General features: G+C 37.9%; 1 protein-coding gene across 1 annotated transcript; it reads right to left on the bottom strand.

The window, feature by feature from the left end:
* Window positions 1-270: 270 nt before the first annotated feature.
* On the bottom strand, window positions 271-11,801 carry fdps (farnesyl diphosphate synthase (farnesyl pyrophosphate synthetase, dimethylallyltranstransferase, geranyltranstransferase)). The gene is made up of 10 exons (XM_036595918.1): window positions 11,674-11,801; window positions 10,344-10,475; window positions 9,247-9,387; window positions 8,511-8,591; window positions 7,395-7,517; window positions 6,058-6,146; window positions 5,895-5,967; window positions 4,945-5,022; window positions 4,296-4,430; window positions 271-970 (listed from the first exon to the last, which is right to left on the bottom strand). The coding sequence occupies exons 1-10, from the start codon at window positions 11,674-11,676 to the stop codon at window positions 770-772; spliced, it is 1,056 nt and encodes a 351-aa protein (XP_036451811.1). The 5' UTR covers window positions 11,677-11,801; the 3' UTR covers window positions 271-769.
* Window positions 11,802-13,314: the final 1,513 nt, after the last annotated feature.

Raw genomic sequence — 13,314 nt, 5'->3', positions numbered from 1 at the left:
TTGCTTGAAACCTACATGAAACTACATTGCACTTGAGTTGCATGATGTAAAGCGTCCTGCAACTCATCTGAAACTGCAAAAGTTGCATGTCTCAACTTCGTGAAGCAAGTTTTTTCTTGAAATAGCCAATCAAATTGGCGCTAACGCATCACTTGACCATGTCGTACGGCAAGTTTCACCGTGTCAAGACAGCATAAAAGACTTATGTGGTTTCTGACCCTGTTCTCTAAAAACAAGTGAACTACAAAACAGACTGAAGGGCGACAACAATCATAAGAAACATGTTTTTATATGTTTACCCAATTTAATTATGGACAGTCTGCAACTTGGATAGCCGCGCCAATCGGCAGCCCTTATTTACCATTATTATCTCTGAGTAGGTAGTTCATCCTCAAAATTTAACCACCCTCAAAAAGTTGTGCGAAAATGACAATTGGGTTGTCGTGGTAACAAAACCTCAAACCTCAAAACCGCACATAACTGTAATGTATGTCAATGTAACGTTGTTGTATTCCTGGTCATTTGAACCATTTCTATTAATCCACTCATCACAAAACATTCACACAATGTACAGGACAGCTGGTGATTCCAAACGACGTATAAACAGAGCTGTGACGTTTTGTTTCAACTGTGTTATTTCCAAAGCGTTTAAGATAAAGATATCTACAATCTGGAGAACATATTTACACCACGGATAAAACGCAGTCCAACAGACTATAGTCATGTTCTGTGACTCTGTCTGACGCAGTCCAGTCCACTGACTCCCGCCTCATTTCTTCCTCTTGTAGATCTTCTTGGCGAAGTTGAGGAACACTGCGTGGGGGAGGTTTTGAGCGTGGCGCTGGATGAGGTTCTGGAGGCGCAGGTAGCTCTCCTCTTCGTACTGGTGGTAGCGCAAAGGCATTTCCAACGTGTCGTAGAGAGCCTTCACTCGCTCCACGCTTTCAGCGTCGGTCTGCCCATAGCACGCCTGAGGGGGAGAGAGAGAGAGAGAGAGGGAGGGAGAGAGAGAGAGTGAGAGAGAGAGAGAGAGAGAGTGACAGAGAGAGAGAGAGAGAGAGAGAGAGAGTGACAGAGAGAGAGAGAGAGAGAGAGAGAGAGCACGAGAGAGCGCGAGAGAGCGCATCATTAAAGTGATAGTCTGAAGGAAAGTCAAATTTACATAAATCTCTTAATCAAATACAGCCAAGACAAATTTGGTGTCTGAATTTTGCTTCCTTAGTTTTGCGCTGGAGCCTCGAGCGAATGTAGCTAATGTAGCTAATGTAATGCAAGTTAGTGGTTGGCATGGTGCTAACTGCATGTCTTCAACCCAATTCCATTTCACCCCTCGCCCCTACCACTCAGCCCTACCCCCAATTTTGCGTGTTCTCGTCTAGGGGTAGGGTGTCCCGGTTCTTGTTGAGATAGAGGGGGTAGGGTGAAGTGTTGGGGCTACATGACCCTCCAAACTGAGGTTTTTCAGAGACTCCAAACAGAGTGATACGAGAAAAACAGAAAAACCAGCGAGATGGAGAACAAGAGACCAAAGAAACCCACAAATGTGAGAATTTTCTCTGTTAAAAAATTACAATAAACATCATATTATCTTAGTTTAATGTCGTTTCAGTGTATTTTGGTCCTTTTCTTCATAACAAGCATAAAAATCGCTAGTAGTATGCTAATGTCTCGGTAGCTAGCTAACTTTCCCGTTCCACCTTAAATGGTGCAGCAGTTACATTCTGGCGCCTCAGGCTTCAGAACTGCTGCAGAAGAATATCTGACCTCAGCTTCATATCACTGAAGAATTAGGGGTGGGTGATAATAAATAACTGCCCCCCTCTTTGAAGATCATATGATGCCCTAAATGTAACTAAAGCCCAGCAGTGAGGAGCTGAACTTTACCCTCCTCTGCTGTCACTGCAGACTGGCAGGGTCGCCTACAGAGCAGCGCTGGTAGCTGTTAATGAAGTAATGCTCTTTTTATTTGAGGGTCCCATTTCAGAGGGAAGACTTCAACCACTATCCCCTGTAACTCAGTTCCAAGGGGCAACACTCAAAAACAAGGGGTAAAAATAAGAAATGGGATTGAGCCTAAATCATCACACTCAGCCTCAAAGCATGTGGAGGTGTTCAGTATCTCTAATAGACTCGATTATGTGGTTTTTGACTCTGTATGACTCACTGTGACCTATAAACATGGAATTAAGTTCAGACAATCCTCAGGCTTCAAGATGGCTGCTGCTGTTTTTAGCTCTGTAACATCATACAGTGTCACGAAACACATAATCAGGCATGCAGTCAGCACCATGCTAATTAGTGTTCACATAAATCAGGGATTCTCAAACACAACTGGGAAGCGAAGCGTCCTCTGGCGGTCCTCGGGCCAAAACTGAGGGGGTGAAGGAGTCCGTACTGGGCTGTTGACAGCACTTTATAATAAAAATCAATGAAAATAGAACTGACTTAACAATAAGCATGAATTATACAATGTTTTGAAACATTAAAATTAATATAAGCTCTGCAAAAAAGCAGCCTCAACCATTTTTTGCCTCTAAAAACAAATACACTCAATCGTTGTCTAATAATGAGTATAAAAAGTGTGAGAAAAGTGTAAGACACCCAGGGAGCTCAAGGGCACTTCAGTCACGTACTGTCGGCTCAGGGGATTGAACCGGCAACCTTCCTGTCACAAGGTTGATTCCCAAACCTCCAGCCCATGACTGCCTCGAGGTGGAAAACCGCTGGTATAAGCTTCCATTACTTGTTAGCCACATTAGCCTCATAGCACTGGTGCTAAGAGAAACAAACTTCAGACACCAAACATATCTTGAGTGATCAACCACATCTGGAGTGTTTGATGAATCATCACTTTAGGGCCGACAGTGAGACGGTTCATATCAGTCAGGATGCAGAACAACGCAGGCTGACAAACACACTAAGAACCCAAAAGGACATCCCCACAGCCATATCTGAACCTCACTGGTGCAGTGCAGTGGTTTCAGCTCCTGCAGTCACAATCTGCAGTGACATCTGGGCCCACAGGACTTTGAGAGAGAGTGGACTGGAGCAGTGTCTGGCACTTCACAAAGTCCAGAGGAATCTATGAGCCCAAAATGAAGGCCAGTGTTCCAGTAGCTGTTTCCCCTTCTTATTAAGTTATAATGCTAAATAATTCTACATCATAGTTCTTAGTTTTTTCAGCTTTATCTTTTAATCTCATATTTCTTGATATGAGAAATACAGCTGTCACAAGTAATGATGACCTGGTGACATTAGCCACGTTTACTGCAGCCTAATAATCCGTTAATAATCCGACTAATAGCTCAATCAGAATAGAATACGTCCATGTATACACCGCTTTAGGAATAGGCTAGTCCTATTGAGGCCATTCACAATACAGTTTCTATCCAATCAAGTGAGGTGGGTAATCCTGTATATAATCTGTTAAATAGAAGAATAATATCAGTGTAAACGCCTGTATCTGATTACATTCCCTATCGGAAAGTTTGTTCTGATCATGTTCGTCACGTCATAGTGAAAGTTTATACCGTTCAACATGGCGGAGCAGAAACTGGTCTGCAGAGGAGACGAAGTTTCTGCTCTGATCTTTAAAAGACGGCGGTGGGACGGACGTCCAGCTTATGTGTCTCAGAACACGACGTCTTCCTCTCGGCCTTCTTTAATAAGGACATGTGAAGGACGTTTTCCTGAGTCGGACATCATTTTAAAGCAGTTAAAAACACAAGCGCTGCTCACTGCTGCTCATCTCACTCTGACTGGACTCACGTGATGCTGGTTGTCATGGTAACGTCTACACTAAGTGGTGCTGTAAGTATGCGCGTAAGTTTGGATCAGATTACTTGTAGTGAGCATTTAAATAAAGATTTTCCATCAGATTGTTGAGTAGAGTGAGTCCTAAACTGTAATCAGAATGTATTCAATTGGATTGGAGAAGATCTTGGCGTGTAAACACAGACACTGTTATTCAAACTGATTTTTGTGCTAATTCTTACACGTAAAAATAGATTTTTAGATACATTTACAAAATGTACTCAATTCAAAGGCAGGAATATAATTTTTAATTGAAATCAATTTGAACATAAAATAATTAGGATTTCAACATTTTCTCTTTTTTTGAAATACTATCTAAAATTTTATGTTTTTCCAAGTAGTGTAACATTTTTACTTGCTAAAACTGAACTGTGGATATTAGGAAGACGTGCACTGAGAGCTAAAACAGCTTGTCATTAAAAACAGATTGAAAGACGTCTGATGTGCGTTCTCCTGGTGAGTCTACATGATGACTTTCTCACCTGTAGCTCCGCCCTCTGCTCTGGGGTCATGATGCCCAGCGCCGTCACCACCAGCCAGCTGCACTTGTTGTCTTGGATATCAGTGCCGATCTTACCCGTCACTGCAGGGTCACCGTAGCAGTCCAAGTAATCATCCTGGCGACAACAAACAAACAAACACGTCACAGTTACAATACACTATTGTATTCAATACACATTGAATTTACACAGAATATAAAACACAATATTTAACATTGGAATAAATGCGGTATGAAGTAATATTACTAATAGATTAACATATTAATGAACACTGGTTATATATGGACAGTTGTACTGAATTAGTTTTAACTGCCTCCCACAGAAAACACTACTTAAAAAACAATGAAGTATTCAGACATTTACAAGGATGATGTTCTGATCTATTTAAACCCAAGACATTATGTAGACATTACTAACCCTAATCCCCTAAATTTACACTTGGGAAAATAATGATGAAAATAATATATATATATATATATATATATACACACACATACACACACACACACACACACACATACATACACATGTTTTTTTTTCCCTCTACTGTTTTCAATATATGTTATTGCTGTTGAGGTGATGTTGAAAGATTTTAGATACATGTCACTACCAAAACAAAAATATTTGTTACCTGGATCTGAAAGAACTCCCCCATTTCCAGCAGGATGTGTTTAGCATTGCTGTGTTCCACTTCACTGTCAATCCCTGCCTGTAGTGAACAAAAACGAGTATGGAATTATTTGTGAAATCTATAGAGAGATAAATCTCAGTTCCTTCTAAATTACCCATAATCCACATCATAACACCACACACTCATACAGTCTATGTGGTTTCTAACACACAGTTACGTATAAACATGTCCAAAAGTTTGTAGACACTAGCGTTTCTTCCGAAATGAAGGGTATTAATAGTGAGTTTGTGCTGCAGTAACAGCCTCTACTCTTCTGGGAAGACTTTACACTAGATGTTGAACATTGCTGTGAGGATTTGATTGAGCATTAGTGAGGTCATGGACCGATGGTCAGTTCTGACCTTAGTGACCTTAGGCCCATGTGCAGCTGCTCCAGAGTGTCCCATTCTATTGGTCATTGCTTTTCTATGGATGTCTATGTGCAAACAATCTCCTGTAGATCAATTAAAGCAGCTGAATTCACTCATTAGAAGGACTGTCCAGATACTTTTGGATATACAGTGTACGTTGCATAGCTACAAACAGTAGCAGCCATGCTGAAGTGTGAATTTTGTCCAATTTATGTACTTTTAATGTGTCACTGTTTCTGTATATCCACCTATTCAGCCTACTGCAGTTTAGCCCCGCCCACTCACACTGAAGTTATAAGGAGTGTTTCAGCCCTGCACGAGACACAGCCAATCAGAACAGAGCTCTAGAGATATGAGTCTTAAATTCACAGTAACAGAAACAGCCTGGGATAAAGAGAGTTTGCAAAATGGTCATGTAATTATAAATTAAGATGTTTTTGTACCAAATAATGCGCAAATGTTACAATTTGACAACAAGTTAAAAAAAAAATGTAGGACATGGTCTCTTTATATTCACAGTGGCTATTAGCATGAACTCACCATGTACATGGCTGCAGCCACCGGCAGGTAAAAGGAGTAGAACGCGGTCTTATACTTCACTATGGCTTTATACCTGCAGCAGCATTGAAATGACAGTTATTTTCATCTCCTCATGAATCATATTCCATCCACTCTTTCTCTCCTGCGCTCCCTCCACTCTCACCTCTCCATGGTGAAGCGGTCCAAGTCGACTTTGTGTGGCGGTGCGGTCATCAGGTCCAGCGCCTGACCCAGCTCGGTCTGGAACGACGTCTAGAGGAAAAACGCAAGTCCGATTAAAGATGTTTTGACTGCAGTCATCATTTATCATTCCTACTTTACAGATAAACACATACGCATGTCTCAGTACAGAAGATATATTATTGAAAAGGTTTGCAATCAATGTTTACAATAATACAAAACCAATTTAGTACTAATAAAATTCATATCTAGAATCAAGTTATCAAAGTTTCAAAATATCAAAATATCTAGAATTAATTTTAGAATCAATTCAAAAGATAAAATGAATATCTAGAAATGATTTTATTATCAATTTCCTTCTAGATACTAATTTTATCAACGTTATTCTAAAACGAATATCTAGAATGAAGTTGACAAATGTATATCTAGGATAAAGTTGATAAAATTCTTATCTAGAATCAAGTTCATAATAAAATAAAAGTTGCTAATAAAATATACATGTAGAATGAAATTGATAAAATATCTAGACTTTATTTCAGTATATATTTAAAAGATAAAATATTTAGAACTCATTTTAGAATCAATTTAAAAGATAAAATGAATATTTATTTTTTTATCTAGAAATTATTTTATTATCAATTTCCTTCTAGATATTAATCTTATCAACTTTATTCTAAATGAAGATCTAAAATAGTTGATAATAAAATTCACACCTAAAATGAAGTTGATAATAAAATGAATATCTAGAATAAAGATGATAATAAAATATTATATAACATAAAGATGATAAAATGAATATCTAAAATGAAGTTGGTAATAAAATACATCTCTAGAATAAAGTTGATTATAAAATCAATACCTAGAAAAAAAGTTGGTAATACATGAATATCTAGAAGACAGTTGATGATAAAATGAATATCTAGAATAAAGTTGATAATATAATAAATGTCTAGAATAAAGTTGACAATAAAATGAATGTCTAGAATAAAGTTATAATAAAATCTATAAACTACTATCATATCATTATAATAATATGTTATTATATGTTGCATATCTACTCTAGTAAAACACAGGCAAGTTGACCAAAATGACTATAAATGGATAAATACAGTATATTATTAATCATATAATAGATTTTTGTTGTTTCAAAAGTGCTTTAATACTGAATGAAGACACAAAACATTTTAGTTGAATTAGATTCTAATACTGAAAACTACTAAGTTATTACTGTCCTCGTCATAACAAAACGTATTAATATGATAGGAGGTTCTGGTGTTTTGATTGAGCAGTGGGTGTGGGGATGTTTCAGGGAGTGTCAACCTCAGCAAACAGCTCCAGCAGATGAATGTAGTAGGGCTGCCCTCTGCAGTGCCTGCGCAGGAGGCGGTAGATGGACCCCTCTAGAAGAAAAGCGTCATTAATGGCGTCCAGCCCGATTCCTTCCTGACGGACAGAAAACGGACAAAAACAGTCAACTAATACTGCACTCTGCTCTAATATTAGACATAATCCTGATAACACAGCCCGCATGACTACAGACACGCCGGCTCCTCACGATCATACAGCATCAAATACATACACACATCTGTTTATTAAGCATCGATGGTCTATAACATATCGCTACAAACTAGAAATTTAAGGTACAAGGTTAAATGCTTGATCTGAAGGTGGTGATATTAAGCGATTATAATAATTGTCAATATAAGATGTGCTAATTTTCAAAATGAGAAAAGAGAGGGATAAAGAGACGTTGCAAAATGGTCATGTAATCATAAATTAAGATGTTTTTTTTTGCACATAAATGTACCAAATAATGCACAAATGTTATAATTTGACCTCAAGTAAAAATATATATATATAGGATATGGGCCCTTTATATTCACAGTGGCTATTAGCATGAACTCACCATGTACATGGCTGCAGCCACCGGCAGGTAAAAGGAGCAGTTTTAACCAGAAAGTCACTGGAGTCACCGTCACTGGTGTTACACCACATTCATACAACACCAGTGACTGTAAAACATGTTTGGAATTAAGCTCTCCTGTTTGCATATATGATAATAGGAGAGGTTAATGGACATATTAAGATTGTTTTGTTTTAGGATGAAAGAAATTGATTTCTTAAAAAGGTGCCCACCTGAGTTCCCACTCCAAATGGAGAATCTACATATTCTCTACATGACATAACAGGCTGCCATGTCTTATAGAACTTGTGACCACAACCAGCCACAGAGTAGCAAATTTTTTCTAGAGTCACAAAATGCATTAGATCTCTCATCCAGGTGAGGGAGGGGGGCTCATCTGTCCATTTCAGCAGAACAAGCTGCCTGGCTTAGAGAGCCGCATAAGCCTCTACCCATTTAGTAGAGTTATCTACTCTTAAGTTACTCCAATCGTTGCTATTCAGTGTATTTTTATCAAATCAATACAGTCTCACCTTCTTATACCAGCACGGCTGACCCCTCCGCGTTAAAGACGCGTCCATAATATCATCCGCCACCAAGAAGAAAGCCTGGAGCTGAGGAAGGAGAGGACAGACGAAAAGAAAGATTCACTTTAATTAAATCTCAGCTCATCCTGACACAGAATATCTGATTAAATGTTGGCAAAATTTTCCACTAAAGACAATAAATACACATTAATGCGCCATTCAAATGTTTGGAATCACTGGGTTAATTTTCTAATTATGTAATTACCGAAAACGAGACATCAAAAGCTATTGGTAGATGTTTTATTCAATACTTCAAGTATTTTGGAAACAACAAGAAGTTATTAAATACTGAATTAGACGCTTAAATTACATCTTTTATGTTATCTGTTTTGTGGTTACTCTGGATACTAATTTTATTATAACCTCAATTTGAATGTTTATTCTATTAGAGCTTCATTCTGGATATTAATGTTATTAGAACTTCATTCTAAATATTAATTTAATTAGAATTTCATTCTTGATGTTCTCCAGCTTTCTCAGTCAGTTTAGAGTCTTCCACAGCTCTGCTCATCACTCTGAACACGTAATGCTTTTTTCATTTTATATATTTTATACTTTTATCTTAATGTAAATTAATTGGTTTTATGCTGATAAAAACACTGATTTCAAACTTTTCAGTAGTGTATATAAGTTATAGATTCGCACTGAATGATTAGCTCAAAACAGAAGACAGCGCAATCACCAGCTCGATGCACCATCCGACCACCAGGGCGCGCTCAACTTCTTCAGGTGGCAGCTTGGAGGGCGGGACAAACTCTCGAAGTGAGCCAACCACAGACAAGCCCCGGTTCCTCTTCCCACCTGGAGCGTTGTACTGTAATATCTATAAAAAAATAATTCATAACAGATACTGAACAAATCATAGTGGATGTGTAATAATTCATAATCGACACAATAATATACAGTGGATAATGAATGATTTATAAACACTGCTGAATAATTCAAAGGGGAAAATGAATAATTAATTGTGGTTAATGATCAGGTCATATAAGTTACTGAAATAATTCATAGTCGACACTGAATGATTCACAGTGGATACTGAATTATCCATAGTATATGCTGAATAATTCATCATAGCTAATGAATAATTCATAGTATTTACTTAATAATTCACAGCAGTTAATGAATTATTCATAATACCCTACCAAATAGTTTATCTAGTTACGGAATAATTCATAGTAGTTATTGAATAATTTGTCGTAGCTTTGCTCTTAAAAAAGATTGTTCTTCGAGGGTTCTTTAGTAAAGAGAAATGGTTCTATATAGAACCATGTACACTCAAAGCAACCGTTGCATCAGGAAAGGGTTCTTCAGACTGTAGGAGAATGTGCTGTAGATGGTTCTATATATCAGCCAAAGGAGTTATTCTACTGTTATGATGTCAAGCGTGTAACAATAGAAGAACCCTTTTGGGTGCTACATAGAACCCCTTTTTCAGAAAGGTTCTATATAGAATCATCTATAGCATATTCATGCACTTTTTTCATCAATTTACCCTTTCACAATGCAAAGAAGGCTTGAATCATGCAAAGGGTTCTTTAAAAGTGCACGGTTCTATATAGAACCATTTTCTTTATGGAAGAAGCCTTGAAGAATCTTTTTAATTCATATAGATACTAAATAATAAGAATATTTGGTGTTTAATGAGCATGAATTTCTGAAAAAAAAAATAGAAAACATGCTCATCTCTTTTGACCTTAGAACCCAAAAAGCTGAATTTCTGTGGTCTTATTTACTGTTCCTCCTGGAACACGAAGTAAATCAGACGTAAATACTCACCTCGCGGAGTCTGTTTAGAGCATCGCTGAGGACGGGGTCCGTCATGTCCGACTCCGTCAGCTCAGACACCAGCTTCTCAAACTGCCGGTCGAAAAGCTGGGGGTCTGACAACTGGACTCCATTGCTGTCTCCCTGAAAACATTTTACATTGGGAAAATATACACTTCCATCATAAAACAGTGTCTCAGTCATCAGGCAGTGAATTCACAACCATTTCATGTAGGAACTTTCTGTGAGGGAGCTTTTAGAGGTGGACGTCTGGTTCCTGTCACCCACTGTGAACAATTCTGACTCAGTAAGTTTCTCTAGAACACCAAACCACTCTGAATGACTTTAGACCTTAATAATAATATGGAGATTTTATGGACAATTGGTAGAATTCCCTATTAATGACATTATGTGATACAATACATAAACCAAGCTGCCTTGGATGAAAGCCATTATACTATTATCAGAAGTTTGCTTTATATTGCTGTTGTCAGAAGAAAAACTCGTATCTCCAAAATGATAATTTTACAGGAGAAAGAAAAAACGTACTTTACTTTTAATGTAAGTCAATGGAACCTGACTTTTTTCAAAATCATTTTGGGCCGTTTCTTTTAGTCCATTCATCATGAAATTTGCATACAATGTAAAGGGCAACAGGTATTTTCAGATTATTTAAAAAACTGAAAAACGTCAAAAATGGAGATACAAGGTTTTCTTCCGACAACAGCGATATATTCTTAGCCAGGGTGCTGTTGATAACACTGACTAATATTAATACCATGACACAAGAACCAAAAATGAAACATATTATTAAAAAATATTGTTATTTAAGCAATCTAAATCACAGTGAAAACAGATTAGATGCTTGGCAAGCCCTTTTAGACCCACCACCCCCTTGGATTGATTGACTGGTTGACTGGTTGATTGATTAATTGAACATTTTTACTAGTTATCCACTGTCTGCCACACTGAAAGTGCTGGGAAACACTGGCAGCATCCCAGAGAGTAAATGAAGATATCCTACACATTAAATGCAGGTAAACTGTAAGTTCCTCTAACTCTGCCATGCTTATAAGGGGAACTGGGTCATGACCAGCGGACTCTTCGTGCTGACAATAACAATAAAAGTCATGAACCAGCATTAATTCAGTTTTCCTAAAGGTGACACCAGTGATTCCCTTTCCAAGCCTGTTTCTATTCTAGGAAGTGGGCTGCAAAACAAGCACACACAAGGTTAATCTCCTCTCCAACAGACAGACTTAACACAAAACACAGCCTGCAGAGCGGTTAACTAAGGAGAATTAAACCTCCTAAAACATCAAAGGTCTCCAATAGTTCTCACCATTTCTCCCTGTCCTCGTCTAAAGCTGTGACAGCGCCAATAACATTACTCCTTTTTCGAGACGGTGGTTTTATTTTACCTGGCGCTGCCGTATGAAAAGAAACCACGTCCCATTCGCCGCAGGGGTTGATGGGTATTGTGGTTTTCCCCTACATTTGTAACTGGCTTTAAGCTAACCGCCACAAACTTCAAGTGCCGAGAGGCTTTGCGACCGGTCTGCCGAGCGGGGCACGCCGAAGCGTCATGTGACGCAAGAGCTTTCCCATTGGCTAGAGAGATCGGACGAGGATGGGCTTCGGAGCGAGCAGCCAATGGGAGGCCGAGGTGGGCGGGGTTGAAGTCAGCGGATCCATCTGATGTTGCTAACAAGAGAGCGAGGTTCAACTGTACCGGATAAATCCCAAATATCGATCTACTCCCTATATAGTGGACTGAGTAGGTTATGAATATTTTGGCTTCAGCACGCAAATAGTGCACTGAGGGTCCAGTAGAGACTCTCAAATGGCTCTTTATTTAAAATATTAGCGCTGTTGAAGTGCAGGAGCCATTATTTCGACACACACGAAGTGCACTACGTAGGGAGCAGGGAGCCATTAGAGATTGAGCCATGGACGGATTGCTTGAATATGACTTTTTAAAACGGACAGACCGGAAAAAATCATCATTATTTCAGTACAGTTTAAACGAATTTTCTCGATAGCAACGTAAGATCGATCCACTGACTTTAACCTCTTATTCTCCAGGGTATATTTTGTCCATCTGAATTTTCATGACCAAATCGTAAGGCAAATTATTCAGTAACTGCATGAAATAAACGTAATTTTTTATTTTATTTATTTATCTATTTTTTGTAAAAGCTCACCTCAAATTAACAGAACATGTGTTTTATGATCATACACATATATTGCTACATGCTTACAATTTACTGCTGAAAGCCAAAAATCTTAGACGCTCTTTGTATTATTTTATAAAAATAATTTTTACAGAGCAGATCACTGAAGAGACGCTGTTTATAGTTTATAGCCCAGATTTGTGGAAAAATGGGTCGACTTTCAGTAGGGAAAAAAATTCAGTTCAGCTTCTTTTATTATAAGGATTTAAAATTACATCACCCATCTATTTGACTGGAAAGAAGACAGTTACAGCTCTCATACGACCCCCACCTTTAGAATGTAGCTTATGAAATATGAAAGTCATGAAGAATATGACGAAGTGCGTTTTGGAACCACCAGTGATCTCAAGGAGTTGAAGAGGTTTGAATAGGTTAAAAAACACTAAAACCCTTCATACTAGCCAAGAGAGTGCTAAATGAGAAATTGTTGTATTTATGCTTTTCCTACCTAATATTTGTATTTGAAAATATATTTTACATTTCTTTTTGGAAATATGTTCTCTGAGCTTCAGCATAACTCTAAAGAAATGTTTCACATGATCACTTAAGATATAACTATACAAGAGTTCAGTTTGCATTTTAAACCTCTAACATAATTTTGAAATTTTAAGGCTGTGCAGAAAATCTTAGTCAGAACAGATTATCTGTAAAAAGCAATGCTATCCTTAAAAGTTCTCGTTTGTTATTTAAGGTGGTTGAAATGTCTATGAAAAGTTTTGTATGAGGAACATGTTTGAATTGTGGAGAAT

The sequence above is a fragment of the Colossoma macropomum genome, unplaced genomic scaffold, assembly GCF_904425465.1.
Source record: "Colossoma macropomum unplaced genomic scaffold, Colossoma_macropomum, whole genome shotgun sequence".
Lineage (NCBI taxonomy): Eukaryota > Metazoa > Chordata > Actinopteri > Characiformes > Serrasalmidae > Colossoma > Colossoma macropomum.
This window is presented reverse-complemented; position numbering and strand designations above follow the sequence as displayed.